General features: G+C 50.7%; 1 protein-coding gene across 3 annotated transcripts in view; it reads right to left on the reverse strand.

Annotated features, from left to right (window-relative positions):
- Positions 1 to 25,548, reverse strand: part of NECTIN2 (nectin cell adhesion molecule 2) — a 63,450-nt gene that overhangs the window by 1,552 nt on the left and 36,350 nt on the right. For 2 of the 3 annotated variants that reach the window (XM_066639053.1, XM_066639054.1), the window contains exons 2-7: positions 23,450 to 23,809; positions 21,355 to 21,648; positions 19,933 to 20,050; positions 17,509 to 17,657; positions 1,319 to 1,463; positions 865 to 928 (exon numbers count right to left, since the gene is read on the reverse strand). In XM_066639053.1, the coding sequence (XP_066495150.1) occupies positions 865 to 928; positions 1,319 to 1,463; positions 17,509 to 17,657; positions 19,933 to 20,050; positions 21,355 to 21,648; positions 23,450 to 23,809 (1,130 nt within the window). Of the gene's footprint in view, positions 1 to 864; positions 929 to 1,318; positions 1,464 to 14,945; positions 16,617 to 17,508; positions 17,658 to 19,932; positions 20,051 to 21,354; positions 21,649 to 23,449; positions 23,810 to 25,548 lie in introns of those variants that run through there. The other variant, XM_066639052.1, reaches the window with a different exon arrangement.

Raw genomic sequence — 25,548 nt, forward strand, 5'->3', positions numbered from 1 at the left:
TTTTCCTTCCTGAAAGCAGGAATAAAATCTGGGGTTTGGATGGACTGGGGTGGGACTGGTGGCAAACCCCTTTGTCTCCAGGCTCCTATGCCTTTGTTTGAGTCAGTCAGCCAAAACTGTTTCCAGGAAGGGGAAGACATTGCCTCTGCTGTCTATTCCATGCCTGGAACAGAGCCGTGAAGTCTTGGGCTTTTGTCTTCTACAAAAGGGCCGGCCTATCTGACAGCTCCTGCAAGTGCTGTACAGGGTGTGGAACTTGGTACCAGAGGCGTAAGGTGCTGTTCCAAGAACCCTTTCCTTTCAATCTTCCTGTGTGGAAGAAACAAGTGTCTAGTCCTGATGGATGCAACAGTCCTTATGGCTTGAAAGCATCTGGGTTGCACCTGGTTGCCAGAGCAGGGTCTGAATTTGATTTCCGGTGGTCAAGGGGCAGGGGCCTCCGTTGGCTCATGGCCCTCCCCCATGACTAGTAGAAACTGAATAGATTCTTCAGCACAGGAGAAGTTACACAAAGCGAAAGGCTTTATACAAGTTGGAGAATTCTGCTTTCTTTGACCCAAAATTGTCTTTTTTTCCCAGCATAGACTACCGGCAGCCCTGGGGTAGGGGGGTGAAGGCAAAAGGAGGAGGGAAGGAGATTAAAATACACCTGGACCATTCAGACTTTTCTCAAGTAGGCATTCCATGCCATACCTCTGTGTTTCCAGCTCCTGAGTCAGAGGAGCTCCATTGCTTTTAGGCTGAAATGGTTTTTCATTGGATTTTATTGTGCCTGCGTTTGGGAAATGTGAGCTGGCTGGGAGGCCTCCTTGGAGGCAGAAAGGTGGGATGTAAATTGCCAGATAAATTACACAAAGTACTTACCTGCTGCCCTTCATCAGACAGCTGGCAGGGTGGAGGTGGCTTATAGGCTGGGGGTCCTTCCAGGCTGCAAGGACAAGAGGAAGCAGCAGAATCAGGATGAGAAGAGCCAGAATGGCGTCATGCTTCTGGGCATTGGACCGAGTCCTGGAAGACCACCGAGCACCCCCCATGCGCAGCTTGTGATCTGGGTACCAACTAGACTGAACGGCAGCTGCTCGTGTTGCAACTGGAGTGGGCCTGATTTACCAGCAAAAGGGGCACAGGAGTCCAGAATACAGCACCTTCTGTGGGGCTGTTGTCCTGCTGCTCCCTTTCCCTAAGAGGTTTCCCCCAGCTGAGCTCTCTCCTGGAGGGAAAAGCGTCTGGAGGACGGGGAGAGGGTCTTCTGGTTTCACTCATGTCCCCAGCACATCCCGCAGGCCTCCTCCCTGACCAAGCCAACCAAGTCACTCACTCATCGTCCTCCCTCTCCATCCGGTTCTTCTGTTGCTGCCGACAGATCAAGATGCCGGTGGCAACCACGGCCAGTGCCACGATGGCTGCGATAAGGCCTCCGATGATGCCCCCTGTGGTGCCTGCCCCGTCCAGGTTGGGTTTATCTGGACAGAGAGAGAGAGAGAGAGTGTGTGATGCTGGGAGCCACATGACGTGTTATTCCCCCCCCCAAAGGAGAGGGGGGAGTGGGGTCAGCACATCAGCCTGGACTGCACTCTCAAAAGCAGGTCTGAGCACACCAGTGACGCCCTCACCAGCGTCAGGAGGGGCCACCCGTGGTCACGTGTCAGTTGCAGCCCACAATTATTCATGCCCAAGCCCAGTGGCAGCTTCAGCCAAACTCCCTTCCCAGCATCTGTTATGTAACGTAAACACATCTGTAAGATTTCTGTACTGTTAAAAAAACATTCTGTTCCCGCAAGTCACAGAAACGGGCAAAAGGGAGTGAAGCTGCACTTGTGACTGTCGGAAATCTTGACCGGCATTTAATATAATAATAATAATAATAATAATATACAGTATTTATATACCGCCTTTCTTGGTCTTTAGTCAAGACTTTATTCAAGGTGGTTTACATAGGCAGGCTGATTAAATCCACGCAGGGATTTTTACAAAGTGAAAGAAGGTTCTCTCTTTCAAGAACCACCACATTCAAGGTGTTACACTCTGATCTGGTTTAACATTCTGGCGTCCATCCTCCCACGCTCCGAGCAGATGGAACAGCTCAGCTGCAGCTTGCCAGCTGCTTCAAGGTCGCACGGTGCCGGTGGCCTCAAACTGGCGACCTTGTGGATGTTAATCTTCAGGCAATGGAGGCTCTACCCTCTAGACCAGACCTCCTGCCCATTTCCTCCGCAGGGCCAGCCCAGGATGGCTCTACATTCAGTCAGTGCCAGAGAGAGAAATCCATGCTTGCTGCCTCCAGGGTTGGCCCAAGATCACCTGGCTCCGAAGGCAGCATGTCCAGTGCTGATGATGTTTCAGCCTCAGCTTCTTCCACTCCCTGGACTGGAAAAGGAGCAGGGGGGAATAGAGCAGAAGAGGACAGTATCCAGCAATCTAGCCCTCCATTCTCCTCTCCTCCACACTTCCTTTTCCATTCCAGAGAGTTGGGGAGGGGGAGTCAGAGGAGATATGGTGGAGGGAAGTGAGCTGTCGGAGGTAGGTGCCCTCCCACCAACCTACTGCCTGAGACAGCTGCCTTGCAGCCCAGTCCAGAGGTGCCCGGTGCCCAGGGCTGCAGTGGCACTGAAATGGGGAAAGCCTACGTCTCCTGGGGGGAAGGGGACATTTGTCCCCTTTAGGTTGTGCTTTCGGTTGTGGTCTGTTGCTTTCTGAAAAGTTATTCTGCATTGATGGGAGGGAGTTTGTTTGTGACTTCTGTGAGCTACCTTGAATGTTTGTTTTTGAGATGGTAAGGCCAGGAAAAAATCTGCCAGATAGACAAAATGTGTGGGTGTGGATTGTGTCCATCTACTGTATAATATGCTCCTAGGTTTCCCCCCCCTTTTTCCATCTTACATCCTCAACCACTAGGTGGCACTTAAATTCTGCAATGCACATTTGCAAGTTCCTAGAAGCACATGTTTCCAGCAGGTACTAGGATGCCCTGGTAGGTGAAATGACTGACCTATAAGGAACCTCACATATAGCATGGGGACCCCAAGCAGCTGAGTTTCTGTTACCCAGCATCCCTGCAGCCTCTCCAATGCCCTCCCCCCAAAAGTCTCAGGTGTGGACAGAAGCAAGCAACCCCTAATTGCTGGGGCTGGAATTTCAGGTCCCACCCCATTTTTGTGGAGATGGTATGGATGGTGTAATGGTGCAGTCAAGTTTCCTAGAATTCATTGCTTCTGTTCAGGGAAGAGGATCGAGTGGTTAGAGCTGGACGGTGGAAGAGGATTGCAACTCTGTACATGCCGCAGTTTCAAGGTGTAGGTACAAGGAACAATGTTGGGAATAGGATTTAGCATCTAGAGCAGCAGTTCCCAAACTTTTAGCACCAGGACCCACTTTCTAGAATGATACTCTGTCAGGACCCACTGGAAATGATGTCATCAAGTGAAGTGACATCAAGTGACATCAAGCAGGAAGTATCATCAATCAGGAACATTTTTAACAATCCTAGGCTGCGATCCTACCCACACTCACCAAGGAGTAAGTCCCATTGACTACGTATCATTGTTAAAAGCATATACTGTACATATTAGCCTCTTAAAAGTACAGAGCTATAACATTTCCCCAAATGCAGTCACATACCATGGTACAATACGTCTAATATATTAAAAATAAAATATTGAAATGAATGGGGATCCACCTGAAATTGGCTTGCGAACCACCTAGTGGGTCGTGACCCACAGTTTGAGAAACACTGCCCTGATCTAGAAAATCTCAGCTTTGATGGTTACTTTCTAAAACCAGACACAAGTTTCCAGTCCTTAAGACCGGAGAGTGCCGGGGCAAAGACAGATGCAGCCTCCGAAGTCAGGAAGGCTTCAGAGATCAGAAGATCACGATTTCCACTAGCAGGAAAGCAGGGTTTCAGTGCCCTGCTATGTGGTTCTTTGCATTCCACTGTGATCAACAGGAGCAAAATAAATTATGCAAAATAGAGAAATATATATAGGCGAATGAGCTGGGTGTGCATAATTTATACAGGCTGTAATGTGCAGCGTTCCTTTGGCACAGAATTGCTGTTCCAAGCACTGAGTGTAGGCAGCCCTGAGAAAGGATGTCTGCCTTTCATCTGTCAGCACTTTGAAGAACGGGAGGCCTAGTGGCTATAGTCGTGGAGGGTGGCAGGGAGACACACAGCAGGATCTGTGGGTTCCAGGCCGTGCTTGAGGCAAAAGAATAGGGTCTAGTGGTTAACCCATGAATGTACATTAATTATCCTCCATATAGTGCTGTGAGGGTTGCCAACTGACTGAAAAAAAATCCTGGCCTGCTCCTGTGCCCGTAATGCACTAAAACATGAGGGTTAAGCATTTCACAGCATGAAAGAGAGGCCGTGTCACTTGCTAATTCCTGGCACAAAGACCAGGGCTAGTTTTTTTTTTTTTAAAGCCACAGACAACCTGCAGCACCATATAAACAACACTTGCTAAAATAACAACATTCCCTCTTTCTGAAGACATGGCAACCAGGGCTGAGAGGTGTCTTCTCCAGGGTAGATCATCTGTAACCCTCCCGTTGCATGCAGTAGCGGCACCAGAGGCCAGCGCGGTGCAAACTGGAGACGTGAAAGAGCGGCCTCTCCGTGCCATCTTTTCGCTGCCAGCTTGGTGTGTTCATCCACCAACTGATCCCCTCCTTGGCTCTCCTGGGACAACCCATAATTACAGACAGCCCCATCCATTATGCATGGGCGCGAGTCCGGGCTCGTGGCCTCCTTTGCGGCGGCGGCAACTCAAAATGATTATTTTTTGTTTGAAGGAGGCTTTCCAAAGGGAACCTCGACTCTGCTGCTGAGAGCCAAGAGCCAAATCCAGAGGGGGGAGTTGAAACCTGGTGACCTCAGCGTAGGACCAAGGCAAGCGCGCAGACTGTGCCTGGGATTGACTTCTCTCTCTCTCAGCACCAGAGGTTGGAAGCTAGAGAAAGGGGACAGAGGAGAGTGAGGTGCGGGGAGGGGGGCGAGAGAAAATTGGAAGATGGAGAAAGAATAAAACATTTTTTTTCCTATAAGAGGAGGCTTAAAGGATTAGATGTTTCCAGCTTAGCAATGCAGATGACTGCGGGAAAATATGACAGGCACGTATCCGGAGCAGGGAACTGGAGGATCACACAAGAGCAGACTGAGATGGCTGCAGGGTGATCAAGTCCTCCCACTCCCCCCGCCGCCCGCCCCAGGACTATAGCCTGATATTTTGTGGCAAGGGAAGGGGTGCTGAGTGGGTGGGGGGCAACCACAGAACAGCCAAGGCATAAACAGAGAACTACGTTCATTTAAAATGATTTAATTGCATTCCTTCTTAGGTTTTCAACCATTTCCATCTCACAGCAAGGCGCTAAAATTGTCCAGGTACACCATCGGTTTTTTTTGACAAGGCTGGGAGTTCACATCCCCCAATGGCCCTACTAATAAATGACTCTCCCGCAAATTCCCGTGGCACACCTGTGGGCCGTTCGCACATAGGAGACATGGTGGAGGAATTCTGACACAGGCCCCAGGCGGGTGAGATTCAGCCTGAGTTCTGTACCAGGGCTTCTCAGAGGGGTCTTCTACTACAGCCCAGACCTCTTGAGGCTGCATGCCCAGCCCTCCAAGTTCCCACGTGCGCAACAATCCTTTGTGTTGACCCATGAGCCAGGCGACACTGCTGTGGTGCTCATGCCCCATTCGCCTCCTCACTTGCTCTCTAGCAGTCTGTCCCACCTATCACAGCGCCACGTGACGTCATCACCCAGCCCCACACTGGACAAAGCTGGCTTTCAAGAGCAGGTGAAACTCAAGCCCCACAAGGCGTTGCTTATAACAAAGGGGCTTTTTTTCTATTATTTTAAAGCAGAGGTCCCCGAATGTCCGTTCGACTCCATTTTCTGGAACTACACCAGGATTCAAGTGAGGGCTGCCTTACACCCGTGTGATGCTGCTGTTACACCGGGTGTGTCTGGGAGAGCCGCAGCACCCAGCAGGTGTGACTCAAGGGAGTCACCTGGGATGACAACAGATGACTGCATCGCAATCCACTGTGCTTTGCAGCCAGGCGATAACCCTCGGCTTCGAGAGGATGGACGGGTGCCTGTGAAAACCCCGGGCTGGGCAGGGCAGGAGTTTGCTTAAGCTCTCCAGAAGCCAAGTCGGCCAGGGTTTTCTGTGTCTTTAACACCTGCAGAGGAGGTAAGCTCTGGGCGGAGCAGCCCATCCAGCTACTCCTACTGAAGGTTTCTCATCGACCCAGCAGTTAAAGACCCAGGAGTTCAGGCCTCCTGAACACTGTGGGGAGAACGACCCTCTCTCCATGCTCCTCAGCGTTTGCCTGCCATACCCTCGTCACCCCTGGATGGAAGGTGGTATCCAGGGACTGATCAGACTCAGATCTGCTTAGCTACTTCAAGAAGGCTGGGTCATGCACCCCCCCCCCCAGACCGGTGCCCTGTGACCACAGTGGCTCCTGTTACTCAGTGGCCCCAGAACGTCCCTGGACGTCCCTCAGAACCACTTCTTTCTTACTTCTCCCTAAGTCACAGTGCTAGGGCTTGCAAAAGCAGTTCCTGCCAACCCTCATCGCCCGGACAGACCTGCCCAACAGGTGTGGCAAGGCTAATCCACTTCCTTATCAGTAGCCACAATACAAATATATGAGTAAACAGATACCACAACTATTCGTAAGGATCACTGCGAAGGGGGCAGTCTAGGTGCTTGCCCGTGACATGGAACAGAGGCAGGGAAGGTGATGAGTCAGGGGTGGATGGTCACTGCATGGAAAATGGGCGAGGGGGGGCATGAGAGTGAAACTTCCCCATTTGGGGAGGGAGGGTGAGCTGGAGAGAACGAAAGTCAGAGGAAATTTCTCTGCCCTAGGCAGCATGGAGGGCGTCGAATTCCAAAAGGGTGATGCCACATGTATACACGGTTACAGCTCATGCCCTCCCACACAGACGGCCTTGGCACCAGCCCACACGCTACAAAAGCCTGCTGGAACAGCTGCCCCCCCCATCTTTACTCCCAGGCACTTTCAGTTCTCTCCAGTGGTGGGAACAAAACTTTATCTTATCTCTGCTCCGCTCCCCGCACAACCCCAACAAAGCAAAGTTCAGTTTCAGTCCCTCACCGCTCACTGGCACACAGAGCGGGTGGGTGGGCAAGCCACCCCTCATGAGCAACCGCAACCCAGGTGCCCTCCATGAGGCTCAGGCTCAAGCCCGCATTCGCTGTATGGACAAATTAAACCCAAGCTGAAACAGTTTGAGACGGATAAAACACCCTGCCCTTGGACTAGAGTTCTCACACACACCCTGCATGTGCCTTTGGCAGGACAAAGGGAAATTCAACAGGCGAGATCGCGACTGGCACTGCGGTGTGGCACAGAGAAACACCACCGGTTGAATTTCTGACTGTTGCACAGCTGAATTGGTGTAGCCTGGAGTAACACTTCAGGAGCAAGGAGAGGATAAAGCCTATATAGTTGTGCTCAAGGACAAGGCTGTTAATTTTTAAACATTTTCCCTCCGTGCTGCCCATGTAGTTAAAAAGTGTCAAAAGGAGATAGACTAAAACACACACACATCCCACTGTCCTTTTAACGCCCATTTTAGCGCAAAGCCTAAAACTCTATCAAGTGTTTTCTGGGGCTGTTTGGATACAAGATGAGCACTGAGATGGGTCTGGTCGCCCAGGAAAGAACAAACAGACCCTGCCCTCTGTCGACATTGATCAGAAATAAAGGCAATTCACCTTTATCAAATAAATGCCTTTACTAAATAAAACAATAAATGCAGCTATTAAATTTGAAAAAAAGAAGTTAATCCCAGTTGCATGGGGTGTGGGTGGAGTTGCCAGTCAAAAAGGAACTCTGTACGTGTCCAGAGTTATTTTTCCTTCCCATCACAACCTTACACACACTGCAACCTGATAACAGGGTTGGGGGTTTAAGGTTAAGCCTTAAGCTGTAGCCTCTTCCCTCTTCTAATTGACACACCTGTCAAACTAAATAGCCCTATTCCACAGCCTCCATTCTGGACATCCCCAAGTAGCTCTCCATTACAACGCAAAACCTTTAGACCAGGGGTTTCCAAAACCCGGCCCGGGGGCCAGATGTGGCCCATGGCAAGCCACTACCCGGCCCGCAGCCAGCCTCTTTTCCCCGGAAAGCCTCTAGCCCACTTGACCAAACATGACTGGAGCTGTGCTCCGGTTGCATCTGGAGGGTGTTCTAAGGGTTGAGTATTCTAAGAGGTTGAGTGAATGAGCCCATTCATTCATTATTCATTCATCTAAGTTCCATCTCTAATTTATTTATATAAATTTTACATTTAAATTTTTTTTCTGGTCCTCTACACCGCGCCAGATATTTGATGCGGCCCTCTGGCCTAAAAGCTCGGAGACCCCTGCTTTAGACAGAGGCCGGAATCTGGCCGAAAGAAGAGAAGCCAACTAGCCATGCTCTATCTGCTCCTGGCCTCTACTGCCCCACCCTTGGCCATGTACTCCACAGTCCTTTTCCAAACATACACACAGAAAAGTCTTTTCTCGGCCACATTTCCTTAAGAGGAGATGTTCCCGCAGTATCAGCCCCTCCCGTGGGAATCTCTGCACCGTGTGTTTACATGAAACTAGACAAACGAGGAAAAGAAGCAGCACTTTCGGCCTCAGAGAAACGAGCTTTTGTTCCTTCCCCAGAGCCCCTGATTGACTGCAAGCCAGCCACTTTGCTCGGTGCGTGAATCACATGAAACTGAGAATTCCAGGTTCAATAGACCCTGCCTGACCCCTGGCCGAAACACTGTTCTCTCAGCCAGCAGCATAGCCAGAGGGGGGCAATGCTGTAAGTACTGCAGGTCCCAAGATGCACTGTGTAAGCGACCCCCTCCCCACTTGCCACTGGAGCCGTTGCGAGCAGCGACGGCAATGCGCAGCGCTCATTCGGCCTCAGGTCCCACTTGGGCAAAATATTCTACCTCGCAAGGCTGTTGTGAGAAGTACTGAAGGTCGCACACAAACACACACTTTATATAAATGATTATTCCTACTGTCCAAACTCTTCTTGAGTTTTTTTTTGGGGGGGGGGGGCGTGGTTATGTGATCAAAAGGTGTGCCACTTTTTCTCTCCGATAGACATTCTGGGCCATTAATAGCTGCACAGCAAGCAGAAGAAACAGGTGGTGCTTTCCACATCACTTCTTCTCAGTGCCAGAACACTCCACCTGTTGGTTTTCTGCCTGCTTGTTCAACATACTGAGAGGAGACTGCAATCCTAGCAGGATCTGTAGGCAGATGAGATTAAATATACGGTCCTGGCAGGCCTGGATCTGAGCAAAAGGTCCACAGGTCTGATTTGCTGAGGTTTGATTTTCTGTGCCCTCCCCCCTCAAAAAAAAAAGTTAGCTTGCTGTGCAAAATGGCTGCCGGCTGCCCCCCTTGAAACAACACCTGGCTGGCGTATGTGCCTTTAGAAGAAGCTTGATAGGCAGAAATTAACAGGGGAAGCTTTTGCTTTCAATTGGCTCTGCACCAGGAAAAATCGGCAGCTGTCAGTTGCAGCTGGACCAATAAAAAGGCAACTTCTATCTGCAAGGAGTCAACCATCACATACCTGGGGTGCCCCCCCCCCGTCCATTTCCAATTGGAACAGTTCCTCCAACACCTGCTAAGTTGCCAGGTTCTGCGTCTACACCAGGCTAATTATACCCTGCTACCCTGAGCTGCCTATTAATATCCCTGAAGACGCATCACCCCTGATAGGAGGAAAGCTGCCTGATTTCTTGTAAGAGGACTGAGTTTATAGCCAGCAAATCACCGACCAAAGAATTTAACACTCCCTTTTTTTTTCTCCTTCCACTTTATTGCTTGGCATCCTGGTGGCTGCCCAGGTTTCACCAGGCTCTGCCCAACAGGTTTGCAAACTTCCATTTGCAAGAGATAGAAGGGCTAGGAACCTGCTCTGGAGAAGGACAGACAACCAGGGGAGCTTGTGGCTGATGCATCCAGACAGGGCCCTGTATTGGTTTTGTACCACCCAGTCACAGCCCCTTCCCTGCACACCTGGAAATGGTCATTTGCCAACAATGAGAATTCTACATTAGAAATCCCTTAGCCCTCTGTGTAGACCTAGGAGCTTCAGGGCAATGAATGTCCAGTTTAAGTGTGCATTCCATGTGGTATTTTTTTAAGCCAAGGACCGAGAGGACAAGTAACCCCCCCACACACACACACACATCAATCTGTCACCTGAGGCAGCTGCCTCACCTGGCCTCATAGATGGGCCGGCCTCATTTTTAAGCAACAGTGCACAAGCTTCCCTAGGGATGGGGGCAAACTCTCCCACCTTGTCGAACCTCCTCGCAGCTGCAGGGGAACACTGGTTGTACTTCAAGGCACACTCGGTTGATGGGGGATGAACATCATCCCACATGATCTGCATCCACGCACCAAGAACATTCCCCTCCCCAGAATCCTTTTCAACATCTAGTGCGTTCCACAGCAGATGAGGGCATCTGGAAGCCACCACCTGAAGCTGCAGCACTGCCCCAGCTTTCCCACCCAGGTCTAGCTGTGGCTCAAATGGAACCTTTTGGCAGCCAGTGCAGCTCATCCTGTACCCAGCTGGGCCCCACCACAAGAAGTCAAGTTGAGGGGCTCTTCCCACCAACCTTGCTTCCGGCCTTCCCTTTATTAAGGAGAAACAGCTGGTGTTCCTTTGTTCTCTCCTCAGCCACTGCCTGGGTGGTGCAGGGCGAGAAGAATGGGTTGTTACAGCCTTTAGTGGCAAGTCCTAAATCCATGGGTGTGGAGGAACTTAGCACAAAAGTTCTGCTACTCTTTAACTGGACTGTGGCCCATTGTGAACTGAAGGGCGGGTGAAGGATCAAGGCACAGTATGGGGGGGGGGGCTGCACCCATCCTTTGAGCAGTCAGTCAGGGGTCACTGGCTAGGATACCCATGTTCTGTTTGTCAGCATTCAGACTGTACTAGACTGCCTTTATTTAAACCATTACACAAGCACTTTGAATATCAATGGCCAAATAACGCTCAAGCTGAACACTAAAGAGCACCTCTGAGCATGGACAGAGGTCCTTTGCCCCATTCACTAGTAACCACAGTTAAAACCCTGACAGCTTTGGACTAGGATGCCTTAAGGACCACTTTCTCCTTTAGGGCTCTGAGATCAGCACTGCGGGGAGTCTGCTCTCTAACCCACCATTGGAAGAAATTCAGCTGACAGGTACTGGAGAGAGGCCCTTTTTGGTGGTGGCACCACAGTTGTGGAATTTCTTTTCTAAAAAGATTACCATAGGTAGATTCCCCCTCCTCTGTTCTTCAGACTGATGGGGCCTTCGTGCTCTAGAAGGGTTTTAATCCTTTTAATGCATCACGGAAGCCCCACCAGGAGAAAAATATCTTTGCAAACACAACAGCAACCGTCATTAGCTGCCTCTCACGTCTGGCATCAGTTGCACCGGACAGGACATTTGCAATTCTTGTACGCATGAATTCTAGGCAGATCTCTCCTTTATCTAATACGAACAAAAGCACTTCTTGCCCTCATGACACATTCCAAAAGCCTCCGAAAAATTCTTAGCATTCAGGAGGCTGTGCTCTTCTCCCCCCCCCCACGCAATATCTCCCTCACCCGAGCCAATTCTGACATTCATTTTTCTGCCACCATACTGGTCCATGCCCAATAAGTGGAAAGAAACGTATGCCTCCTCCCCACACACACCCCTCTGAAAAAACTCTCCACTATCTGGCTGAGACTAAAATATGCCATTGGAGCACTTATGTAAAACAGCCAGATTAGCATAAATTGGTATGCATAAGTTTTAAGCGTGCCACTTTGATTTCTTTTTGGGATGCAGAGTGGTGTACGGCCCAACTGCTTTTGAACAGGGCGCCCAGAGAGAGATCGCAGTTACAAGTCCTCGCAGGTTGCTCAAGGCAAGGAGCAAGAAGCCGGGCTCCCAGGAAGGAAAAGGTATCCGGGAGAGAGCCGGAAGGGGTTTCCCCTGAATGTCAACACTACCCCATTGCTCTGTCCGCGGGAGATGTTAAGTTGCTCAACAAAGGACAACATGCACTTTCCCATAAACACACATCATTAATTCATAGAGACTCCACTGCCAGGAGATGATGTGAGGATGTCCATTAGTGGAGATCATTTTGTTTTGAAGCTAAGAAAAATTTATGGCTACTAATGGCTCTCCTAGCCATGACAGCTAAACAGGACCTCCATTCTACAGAGCAGTGGTTCTCACACATTTAGCATCGGGACCCACTCTTTAGAATGAGAATCTGTCAGGACCCACCGGAAGTGATGTCATGGTTGGAAGTGACATCATCAAGCAGGAAAATTTTTTAACAATTCTAGCCTGCAATCCTACCCACACTTACCCAGGAGTATGTTCCATTTGCTATTATTGTTAAAAGTTTATATATAGTAGCCTGTTCAAAGTACAGGTCTGTAACATTTCCCCAAATGCAGTCACACACACACACACACACAGGTAGCATCAAGTCTAGTATATTAAAAACAAAATATTGAAATGAATGGGGACCCACCTGTAATTGGCTTGTGACCCACCTAGTGGGTCCCAACCCAGAGTTTGAGAAACACCGCTACAGAGGATGTGGACTTCTGAATACCAGACGCATGGGACCTGGAACAGGGGAGCCAGCTGCTGTGTCTGTACCCCATTGGTCAGTCACAGTTGGAACGGACATTTAGCCTAGCAGGAGCTTTGGTCTGAGCTGCCAGAGGTCTGGGGCTCAGTGTCAAACCCACTTGCAAGAGAATGGCTGATTGGGGACATCACCTGCTTTGCAAGAGAGGGTTTCGATGATCACATCTCTCTTTTGCTCTGAATCATATCATGCCGGTTACAAAAAAAAGATCCAAGTAAAACTTATTCATTCATTTAAATTTCATTCACTCACTTCTAAAACAGACTTTTTTTTGCCAGCCATGAAAATGTGTAAAATACATGATGTGGCCCTCGTACTGAAAAGTGTGGAGACCCAGTTCGGCTTCCAGGACCCAGCCAACTTTCCAAACAGCACCACACGCTGTCCCCCAATGACAACTGGCCTATATAATGTGTTAGCCCATTTGCGGGCGGGGAGGGGGAAACCTAGGGTTTTTTAAGGCACATGGGCACTGTGTACACACAGGGAAACAAAGACATTGCCCAGCATTCAGGACTCTCCGCCCTCCTGTTTGATGACAGTATGCTACTCCTCCATAAAGAGAACTGTGCCAAGGCAATACACGCGAGAATATCCCAGAATTTTCCTTCACTCACCCACTCAGAGAAAACAGATCTCCCCACGGAAAGGAAAAAGCACCTGGAAAGGGGCGAATCCTGACAGACAGCACAACCCACACATGCAGGAGTGTCTTCAGTACTTAGTCCTACTCCTCATTCCAGCTTCTTCTCTTGCATAAACCAAGAGTTAACATATGAATGTGAGACATTACGCTTGTCTTACTTACAGTCTTCATTTTCGCTTCCCTCAACACTCACATGTCCAGTGTCGCAGTATCAGAATCGGAGCAGGAAGACACAAGTTCAAATGCCACAAAGCTGACCTTGGACTGGTCGCTCTCAGCCTAGCCTACCTCACAGGGTTGGCTGCAATCATCATCACTAATGGCACTCTGAGGTTCTTGTAGGAAGGGCAAGAGGGAAATGACAAGAAAATAAAAGGATTTCTGAAACTGTACCCTCCTTGCAAACATTAGGCGGAGAGCGTGAAAGGAAAAATACAAGAACAGGTTTTTCTGTTTGGCTTTGTAGAAAAAGATAAAAAGATTCTCCATTTGTGTTTTTTTTTCCTTCCTTTTTCCTTTCCTTCCTCTGCCTGCACCCATTTTTCTCTCTCATATGCAGACAGGGTTTAGCAGCTGATGTCTTCTCTAGGCATGGAGATAAAGTGAAAAGGATGAGCTCTGCAGCTACCATTTCAGCATGTTGGACTGCTGAATGACGAACATGGTGGCCCTTAAAAGAACATATATAAATATACAGGAATCCTGCAGCGGAAATGAATGCCACCATCACCACAGCCCCTGCTGAAGGCACATTTTCTGCACCTGCCAAAAGGCAGGCCTGCCTAGTGGTGATCTGATAAAACTAGTCTCCTTTTCCTCCTCCTCCAGCAGCCGCCGCACCTGCTGTTCTTTGCAGCTTTGAAGGGAAACATGAGCTCCCCTCTAGGGGCAGGCAGGCAGTCATGGAGACGTACAGAAGCCGACAGCTCAGACCGGTTCTGAACCGCAAGCACTTGCTGCCAAGGAAGAGACAAACACACAGATGGGTACATGCCCCACCTGCAGATCCTTTTGAGGTTGTTTGTTACTGTAGAGTGCAGGGCAGTCAACCCACATGCAAGCCCCCCCCCCACCCAAAAAGGGGAGGAAGGGAAGTTTACCTTGTTTAGTCTAACTTGGTCATATCCCTTTTTTATATTTAAGAAATTATTTTTAATGACCCCCAAATGTGTGAAAAACCACCTGTTTTGGTGCACCTGCAAGATCCCTGCTTCGTGTTGTAAACCCTTCAAACTAAAACCCAGCCGGCAAGTTACAGAGGGCAGATTTTTTTTTCCCCCTTTCCTTCCCCAAAAATGTCTTTTCCTCTTACATGGACAGCCCAATCTCTCAACCTGAGCCTCGACGATGTCTGCAATTAATTCTACACTGAGCCAGGAGGTTTTAAATATTCAAGCGGAGGCAGGCTGGAGAATCGACATTGAGATCGAGAGAGAGAGAGGTTTGGTGTCACCCTGGTAATAAGCCCTCCTTCCTCAGTAGAGCTGTGTCATGTCCCAGCCCAGACCCTGGCAAATAGGAAAGGGAAAAAAAAAAGATCACGAACACCCTTAGCTTGCCAGGTAATCCCAGAGAGAGGCACACATGAATCAGGTTTTAAAACAGCTTTTAATTACACACAAAGGCAGAGACAGAGCCCACCGGGGACAGAAGGGGAAAAAAAAAAAGCAGTACGAAAATAACTCTGTGCCTTTTAAAAAGGCTGGGTATTTACAGACAATTGGGGGGCACAAGCGGAGAGGGGGAAATGGCTGGTCCCTGTAAGGCACAGCGCAGGGTAGTGTATGAGGGAAGGGGAGAGAGAATGAGGTCTCCCCCTCTTCAATAATTCCACAGAAGGCTCCCCCCACCCACCCCCCACACAGACTCACAAAGATGGTGGAACAAGCCAGGGGGGAAATGGAGGGAGAAAGGAGGACACGCCAAACCAGGGGACAAGCAAGGCTGACAAACCCCGGGCAAATCAATACTCTCTCTCAAAAACAGAAAACGAACACACAAGACCCTCCAGGGCCCACGGCGTGAAACACACGGAACCCGCCCTCCTTCCCCAAACCTGGCCTCGCTCCCCAAGGAGGGGCTTCCAGTGCGACGGGGCAGGCAGGTCCACCAGCTTTGGGGTCCTGCTCAGCCAGGCAGGGTGTACACAGAAGGGCGAACAGCCACTGGAGAGGAGGTGGATCTCTCCCCCCCCTCCTGCCCCCCAGCGCCGAGCTCGGGGGGGATTCAGCACCAGCCAAGACCACTGAGGTTAAGAGCACCAAAACCACAAGGGAACCTGTTCAGGAGAGCAATTTCAGTGCCAGAATCCGGGTGTGCCGGGGGCAAGGCTCATCCCAGGCCCCGTTTTCACCGGGGTCCGGAGAATTCCATTCCCGTTCCAAGCTGCCCCCAACCCGCTTCTGACTCTGCAGCTCCTCTTAACATTTTATTAAAACACTGAACAAAACTTCCAGTTAAGGCAGCAACAGAAACCGACTGAACTTCTCCCTGCGACAGAAGGGGGGGGGGAGAGAGAATCTTCAGGACAAGGGGAGTCCCCAGTTTCTGTCTGATTGAACACGCTTCCCCACCCCCCCACCCCCGTCCATTTGGCAACCCTCAGTTCATCTGGCAGAGCTCAAGTCTGCTTTCCAAGGGTGTCTCTTGCAGCTGCCTCACCTTGTGAAGGGAGGAGTCCCCAAAAACAGAGTCCTCCGTTTACAGTCTATAAATTAAAGAGGAACATTTAAGTGTCTCCAGGAAGGTCTTTGGGGAGGACCAAAGTTCTCCTCCCCTCCCCTCGGAAGCGCCGCTGAGGCCCAAGGCTCACACATAGACCGCTGTCTTGGAGATGATGGAGCCGTCGTGCTGGGACTCCATGTCGTCGTATTCGTAGTTGTGGGGGTCAGGGCTGAGCCGCAACATGGGGCCCAGCTGGTCCAAGCGCTCTTGGTCCTCCAGGCGGTGGGGCGGGTAGCCATAGGGCAGGCGCTGCTCCTCACTCTCCTCCTCCTCCTCCTCATAGTCATCGCCTTCCTCTGGCCCCTTCCCCAGGGAGGCCTTCAGGGGGCGGTCGAGCTCAGCAAAGGTGCGGTTCGGAGGCGGAGCCGTGCCATTGCCAAAGACGCGGGTCTTGGTCTCGTAGGAGCCCTTTGAGGCCCGGAGGCGGCGGCGGCGCAGGACGTAGAAGACCACAGACCCTACTATAGCCAGGGCCAGGATCCCCCCTACGACGGACCCGGCCAAGGCTCCAGCGCTGCTGCTCTGCCTCTTCGCAGGCTGGTCTGAGTAAAAAAAGGAAGACGGGGGAGTCACTCAGAGGAAAAATAAAAAGGATATCAGTAGCGTTGCCAGCACTGGGGAAGGGGCAGAGCTGCAGGTGGAGCCATGAAAGGGTATATGGGGGGGTCACAGGGACCCCCTGATCATCAGTCGAGTGGGATCCTTTTGGGGTGGCCAAAGTAGTCCCCTTATCAGAGGGGAACTAGGATACCAGAAGGCCCAGCAAGTCCATCATACATGCATACCCAAGCGAGTTAGCCAGCTCCTTTCTCCCCGCTCACGGTACACCTGGTTACCAGCACTTCCAATGCTGCTGGTCCCAGCAAGGCCCCTCAGGCACCTGGCTGATTAGATCTCATGACTATTTGGCCCTCCTATCCCACAATGCACTTGACTTTCAGGGCATTTTTAAAAAGACACAAATACCCATGACATCAAACACTTTCTGACCCATACGCAAGCCCAGAAAAAGACTAGCCTAGAACTTCTGCCCCAATACTTTGGTTCTGTAAGTGCAAGGAACATTTTTGTGGAGGGGGGGTGTGTGTGTGAAGCATTCATTTACTCCTCCTTGCCCAGAATTAGTAGCCCAACAAGACAGAAATGGCACATGGGGGTTTGGATCTCTTACTTCCGCTCTCTGTTTCTCCACCTACCCACCCCACACAGAGAGGAGGCACATTCACAGTGCGGTGAATGTTTACAGTGCGCATTCACTCACAGCACAAAAAAAGCAGATGCCCCTTTCATCGTCTGCCCCCTCCACACACACACACACACACACACACACACACACAAAGCACCCATCCCAAGCAGACCAGGCGCTTGTCACAAAATTCCTTCAACCCAGATCACCCTGCAAGTTCAACACCGCCGCGCACCGCCCAGTCTCACCTCGGACAAAGACAACCAGCTCTGTCGAGACCTGCCCCACGCGGTTTGTGGCCTGGCAGATGAACGTGGTGTTCACGGATGTGTCCACATTTCTCACCACAAGTCGACTCCCCTGGGCCACCGCGGTCTTGGGGAGGGGCCCGCTTGTCCTGGAGGAGGAGGAGGAAGAATCAAGCAAGGCCAGCATTTAGCCGGGAAATAGAATTCAAGTCTCCCAATTCCCCCTTGTAAAAAAGCAAAATGCATTATAAACTTAGTTATGTACTCTGCATTTTTAAAGAGTCTGTACTTCCCCTTGTATAATTTACTCCATTAGCATGGCAAAGATCCCAAGCTTTTCCGCACAATTGTGGTTACAAGAAGTTGTACCTTCTTATTATTGTTGTTTAAAAAAAAGCTATGGTTTTCAGAGTATGAAATTCAGTAATGACCTGTCTAGCCAAGACTAATGGCATGTGGTGTGTGGGGGGAAGAGGAGGTGGAACCAAAGATGGGAGGGGAACGAGGTCCTGTTGGGGAGCAATTAAAATTGATCAAAAAACGCATCCTTGTTTATTACGGTCCGAATGCCATAAAAATGAACTCCTCCCTTGGGTCATTCACACGCTCTTATTTTGGCACTTGGAGCCTCCAATTTCTCACCAGGCCACAACGTGTACCTTTTCAGTATGACAATCTCTGGAAGAATGGCCAGTTGTGGCAAAAAACACAACAAAAGAGTCTTGCGGCAACATCAAAAGCCGGACCCATTTATTTCAGCAGGTGGCTTGCAAACTTGTTGACATCAACTTTCACGTGCTCCAAGACTCTTGTTTCTCGGCTATGGACCAGACATGTGCCACAGGTATAATCCTGACCCAACAGACACCTCTTTGGAAGTCAACCTGCGATCAGGACCCACCATTCCCAGTGCTCTCACACAGGCACATGCAACACAGAAGCTCTACTTTCCTTCCCCCCCCCCCCCACCTTGAGTCAACTGAGAAGAAAGGATGTTTTTCCCTGGAGAACTAACTGAACCAGTCTGGCCTCATTCCGCCCTGAAAGGAACAGTGTGCTTGTTTTTTTTAATCCCCAGGCTGAAGGAGGCAGTCATGAAAACCTCAGTCAGTCCAACAGAACTGAGCAAATTACAAGCCAACAAGTTTGAAAGCAGCCCACTGGCCACTGTGGTCTGTCTTGTGCACTGCAATTTGGGGGGAGGGGGGTTCTGCAGTCCCAGGGAGGCAGCAGGGCCAAGAGAATGCTGGTCTCCCATCCATCCCGGGATAGGCTGCCATACACAGCTGGAAGGCTCTATCCGGCTTGCCGGGTCACCAATCTGCACAGGCCTTCCTGTGCAGATAGATACTGTGGGCACTGGGATTAGTTTGCATTTTCAAGCCTTCCTGGGCACAGAGGAGAAGCCTGATAACCGCGCAGTCAGCATCTTCTGAAAACTGCAGGCTGACTTTGTGCTTCCAAAGGCAGGGAGGGAAAAACACTCACACAAATCGCAAAGCAGAAACTCTTAGAGGAGGAACACTGTGGGGGGCTGCTTCCTAACTAGAGGGGGTGCAAAGCACTAAGTTTTGCATGGAGCCTCATCATGGCACGCAAGTGGCACCAACTCCCTCCCCTTCGGAGCCAATCACCTCCATTTTTCTCCCACAGCTCAGAATGGCTCTGAAGGGGAGCGGTTAGGGTTAGGTTGCAGACCTCGGTAAGGTTTTGCTCCCTGCAAAACTTAGTGCTTTGCACCCCCCTCTAGCTATGCCACCAGGTTCATGCTTTTCCCTCCAAGCAGCCCCTCCCCTGCTGAGTTCATGCACAGCTCCTTTGGCTTCCTCCGCCAGGCTGGATCCTGAACGGTGTCACCCAACTGCCGAGGCTCAGAAGCCTCTGCTGCAAACATCTCACTTAACCCCTATGTATATCTCCCTACCCTGCAGCAACTGCTGCTTAAGTACATGCAATTGACTGCACAATTCCTAGGCATGTCTACTCGGAAGTAAGTCCCACTGTGTGCAATGGGACTTACTCCCGGGAAAGCATGCATAGGATTGCAGGCCTGGAATACAAGTGGGCCCTCCTTATTTGACCAGAAGTCATTTCTCATACATGCTGGCAACTTCCTAAGGCCCTCCAGCTGTGGGTTTAATTATCCACGGAATTCAGTAACTTTGGGGGTCCTAGAACAGATTCCCCATGGATACCAAGGCTGCACTGTTATTGCACACTGGGCTGAGAAGGGTCCAGTCCAACTAGGTGATCCTCCAGCCATCAGCACAAGCCCCCAGGCCAGAAAATGCATCTGAGCAAGGGAGGGCACAGGCGTTGAAAGCCGACTCTGGTCTGCTCCAGACCAACATTTTGGGAGACTAGCACAACTGACACAAGCCCAAGGGGGGGGCGGGTTAAAAGGACGAGGGGCTGAAGACTCACGTGCTCCAGGTGAACTCGGTGGGGAGGGGGTTTCCTTTGGCACTGCACACCAAGACCGCTTCGTTGCGGCTTAGATACCAGTTGTCATCATAGCCCTCGATGGAGACTTCTGGGGGGTCTATGGGGAAAGCAGAGAGAGAAATGCTCTGTGAGCAAGTCCCAGATAAATGGCTTCCTTCTCTATCCACGCCCTGAATAAGCATCATTCCACTCCCCCAAACTCACCTATCCCCATTAAATGGCCTGGCCCTGATCCCCAGTTACTCCAAAGCCAGGACCACCATTCACTTTCTTCCACCCCAGTTTCCTCTTTCCTCCTCACTCCAGTCAGCAATGGGGTAGTGAGGGGGAAGCCAGCATGTCCACTCAATTTCATTCCCAATCTCCACCCTAAGCTTCTACTCCAACCGTTACAACCTACTGCCCTCCCCCAAGCCAAGAATGGGACTCGGGTATCAAAGCTGCTCACATCTTGCAAAGCAGCGTTTTGCTTCATAACCTAGCCCTATTGCCCCCTCCCCCAAAGCTCAGAGGGTGAGAGAACAAGCAATCCAAGGGTGGTAATTTTCTTGTATCCAAAGCCCAGTCATGCCAGAGTCTTCTCTCCAACCGCTAAAAAGCTGAGTTGGTAAGTTTCTCAAGCTACATCCTGTTGTTTGCTTATACCCATCTATACCCTGCACCTTCAATTAAAGAAAGCACAACCCACTGTTCCCAGAGCAGCGGTTACAACAAACAAAATACAATTTAATGGCAAGAAATAAAACACAATCCAAACACACAAATAATCCAGTTAAAAACCAACAACTACAGGAACGCTGGCTAGAGGACAGGGAATATTCCTGGCATGGAGGAGACACCCCAGTGCAGTGATTTTCAATCTTTTTCATCTCACGGCACACCGACAAGGCACTAAAATGGTCAAGGCACACCGTCAGGTTTTTGATCATTGACAAGGCACACCATGCAGCCAGTGGGGGCTCACATCTCCCATTGGCCCCATTAATAAATGACCTTCCCCCAAATTCCTGTGGCACACCTGTGGACCACTCGCGGCACACCAGTGTGCCACGGCACAGTGGTTGAAAATGGCTGCCCTAGTGCCTTATTTTTTTGGTATTAAGTTGTCATTACTTGCAGTTTTGGGAACTTGGCTGAAAAGTAGCCTACAATTGATCAACAATCAAAACAGGTGAGTGTCTCACAACAGCAAAAAAGTCTCCACCCATCTAACTTCAGAAGTTTGATGGGTTACGCTGCAAATCCAGTAATGAAGGCTGGCGGCCTTAACTTGAAGAGGAGGCAGGGAGTGGTGGAAACAAGCCTCAGTCCCCAAGTGTCTGCCTCCCCTTGAGCCCCCCCACCCACCCAGAAGCCAGTAATCCCTGGCCCGCCCCCAGTAAGCCAGGCCACATCACTCACACAAGATGGACAGCGTGACTGGGATAGACTCTGGCTGCGGCAGCGTCTTGTGCTCGATGACGCAGGTGATGCTCTTCCCGTTGGCCTCCCTGGTAGGCACCAGCCTGTATTGACTGGTGACCGTGACTGTGCCATCTGCGTTGGCCACCTCTGAAACACTGGCGTTGCCGTTCAGATCCGACTGCCATGTGATCCGGGCAGGTGGCCTCCCATTGGCAGAGGTGCAGACGGCCACCGGGGCCTCGAGGTTCCCAATTTTCACCTCCTGGGGCTTGGCGGTGTTTGTGGGTTTGGCTGGAAGAGGAAGTCGGGAGAAGCAGGTGTGAAACAGACTTATCACTTTGGGTTCTACACTCTTCCCAGGTTGTTCCACTTCTGGTGCCCAGAGAAAGGCACATATTTTAATACTCCCCAGGAAAAACCTGTCTCCTTTCAGAAAAACTAGCTTGCTAGGGAGAAAGTTGCCAAATTCTTCCCTCTGCAAGTCTCTGCCCCAATCAGGGAGCATTCAGCTGCAGACCCCCTTTCCCTCTGCCCAAGGTGGAACAGCCAAGGAAAAGCTTGACCCACCAGTTCTAGCTATTCTGTATAGTGGAGGAGACTGAGCCACCTCTCTGGTTTGTGAGATTTCAGCAGCCAGTGCCCATACACTTCCAAGTCTCTCTTTGGGATCATGAGGACTAGGAACCTTTTTTGTTGTGTTAAATGAGAATGCAGAACCTACAGTCTGTGCTTCTGCCGAGAACCACCACCCTCAACGTTCTAAATCTGTGCCATCCATTCGTTGTCAGAAAGAGTCCCGATGACATCACCCGAGAAATCTCACAATTTAATAAGACCTCAAGGCAGGAGGAGAAGACAGGAAATCCCCCACCCCCAAAGGCCTCTCTGTGGTCACATTAAAAACAGAAGTGAGAGTGTCCTAAAATGACAGCCCAGGGACCTTGATGCCGAGTCATGTAAGCGAATGCCAGGAATTGAGACACAGAGGCTTACTGGGCATCAGTAGCCTACAGCCCTGCGAAGTTTATTTTGGGTGGGGTTTCTTTCCCCCTGCTCCAAACAGCCTGGTAGGTAAGGGCTCATAACTGCTCTGATTATGCTCCCTGCTTGCTGACTATGACAATGAATTTGCCCAGAATTAATTCAAGGAATTGGGACATGCCGCTACCTCGCAGCGCTGGAACACGCCAGCCCAGGAAAGCATTTAAGCGGCTTGGTTCAGAATGGCCCCAAGGAAGCGATTTTAAGATGCGCAGAGCCCCTCCCTCCAGAAACAGAGCCAGATGCAGGCAATTTGCATCTCCAAAAATAACACACAAGAGCACACCAGAGCCCTGCTCTGTTCTGGGGCTGAGCAGAATGGATCAGTACAAACACACACACAGAGGACTGAGGAACCCTCCTAAAGAGGAGCTGGAATTCTGCTCCAAGTTCGGTACCACCAACAAGACCCACCTGGAAAAGACAGGGAAAGTCCTGCATGAAGCTACAGCTGTTTTGTGGGGCATGGGTTAAGAGTCACTAGGGCAGGACTCTCAGGAACTGAAACTGTGTCTCTTGGAGAGAGGAAAGGGTGGCAAGGAAGACCCCAGGCCAGAGAGATACAGTGTGCTGCTGTGGTCAGTGTGCTGGCTTTGGAACAGAAAAACCAGGGTCCAGATTCCCATTTGGTCATCAAGCTGGCTGCTTGAGCTTGGCCCCACAAGGCTAGCCTACCTCACAGGGTTGCGGGGGGGGGGGAGAAGCTGCACACAACACGCTTGGCTGTAAACCCTTTGAGAGGATGGAGAGGGATACAAAGTGCAATACATAACGTGAGGAATGGGGGACGGGTTGGTGGCATTTCACGGCAGGTGTGAAGAACAGGAGGACAGATTTATGGTACCCACTTGCCAGCGCTAAGAAACAAATGAGCCCCTGCAGGTGAAGTATTTTATGGCACACCTAACGCCTGGCAAAAGTTGTTCTTACCATTTGGGTAGGATTTGCACCCGGAGGCAACCAAGCCACCCGGCCTTCTCATCCGGGACTAGCCTTGCCATCGGGCAGGAGGATCTCCCTGCACCCACGCCCAGGATTTGCGTGTCCTTACCCAGTACGACCAAGTTGGTGACGCCATCCTCGTCGCCCAGGGGATACGCGGCGAACCGGCAGGTGTAAGTGCCCTCATCGCTCACGAGCAAGCGGCTGATGATCAACGTGGCGTCCTCCAAGGACAAGGTGCGGAAGTGGATCCGGTCGCTGCCCGGCTCCGTTGGGTAGTAGTGCCCTTGTTTCGGGTGGTAGACGGCCACATTCTGTTTCTTGCCCCCGGTCTCCTTCACCCAGTTCACCTGGCTGACCTGGATATTGGTACCCTGGTTCGTGGCAGCAAAGTGGCATGGCAGTATGACTTCCTGTCCCAGGTAACCCGTGACTTCATCCTGAACTTTCACCCACTCGGCTAGCACAGCTGGGAAGAGACAGAAGCGGAAGGATGAGAAACTGGTCCCTCTGTGATTTCAATCGGTTCGTGGGCCACCAGCAGTGGCAAACACGAGTCACAGGCAACGCAACTTAGAGAGTCAGACCCTGTCAGACCCAGACAGTGACAGACCCCGAGTCACTGTCCACTCATTTAAGACAGTGAGGGCGCAATCCTAGCCCCTTATGTCGGTGCTTTCCAGCAGCTCCAAGGTAAAGGATCAAACATTCCCTGACTTTGAGGAGGCCTCCGTGAGTGACACCCAACTGCAGGATGCAGCACACGTCCCACTGGCACCGCTATGCCAGTGCTGGAAAGCACTGAAATAGGATTGCGCCCTGAGTGTCTCACTGTATTAAGCTCAGCATTTGAAAAGTTTATATCTCCTACCAAATCCAAGGCCATTTACAACCAAAACAAAAACGACATTTTTGTTGTTTGTGAGGAAGTGATTGTGAGGAGTTCCAGAAGGGTCTCTCCAGACTGGCAGAATGGGCAGCAAAATGGCAATTCTATGCTTGGGATCATTAGGAAGGGTATTGAGAACAATACAATACCTCCTGATTTTAGAAATGGGTTATGTCAGAATGCCAGATGCAAGGGGGGGCACCAGGATGAGGTCTCTTGTTGTCTGGTGTGCTCCCTGGGGCATTTAGTGGGCCGCTGTGAGATACAGGAAGCTGGTCTAGATGGGCCTATGGCCTGATCCAGTGGGGCTGTTCTTATGTTCTTAACTACAATTCCCAGGAAGCCTTGCAGGTCTCTTGTTATCTGGTGTGCTCCCTGGGGCATTTGGTGGGCCGCTGTGAGATACAGGAAGCTGGACTAGATGGGCCTATGGCCTGATCCAGTGGGGCTGTTCTTATGTTCTTATGACATTAAACAAAATAGCAACAAAGCAGGCAAGCAAAAGATTAAACACAACGCCACATAGTCCAAAGGGATCAGAAACGGCCAGCTGAAACAAAAACATATTCATAGTTCTCATAAAGATCAGCAGGGGAGGAAACGTCTCATGTGGGAGAGAAATGGGGAGCAGCCACCAAGACGACCCTGCCATGCAACGGCACCAGCTACACTCTCAGACAGCAGTGGGACCCGTAAGAAAGTTCCCCTGCAAGACCTTTGGAAAGAGATGGATACCCCTCCCCATGGGGGATGCTATCTTGGCTCCGTATTGGGGACTTTGAAGATCATAACCAGAGACTTGAATCGCTTCCAGAAAGAAACCGGCAACCCGGGACACCAGAATATCAAATGTGGCAAGTGATGACAAGGGCAAGCACCCAACACACACTCCAACAACTGCAATGTGCAAAATCCCAGAAGGTCTTTAGAGAAAGCCCCACTGTGGCGCTTCACAGAACCGCAAACAAGAGGTGAGTAAAAAGGTACAAATAACCTGGTCCGCCTGAGACAGAAAACAGGCACAGTTGATCTAATCTGGTCTATTGGCTACTCTGGCTGGTGGCTCTCCAGGGCTTCAAGGGCAGGGGTGTTTTCCTGCTCTGCCTGAAGATGCTGCCAGGATTAGAACACAGAACCTTCCCCAGCGAGCTGCAGCCCCAGGCCCCTAATTCAAAGCAATCGTGCAAGGAGGCTCTAAAACAGTTAGTTCCTCCATCTCTCTCTTAGGCCTCTCCCTTTGGCCACAAAGGACTAACCGTAAGCAAGCTTAGACAGGTAGGCTAGAAACTATTGCAGGTGCACTTGCAAGGCTGGTTTTA

This window comes from Tiliqua scincoides, chromosome 10, assembly GCF_035046505.1.
Source record: "Tiliqua scincoides isolate rTilSci1 chromosome 10, rTilSci1.hap2, whole genome shotgun sequence".
Classification (NCBI taxonomy): Eukaryota; Metazoa; Chordata; class Lepidosauria; order Squamata; family Scincidae; genus Tiliqua; species Tiliqua scincoides.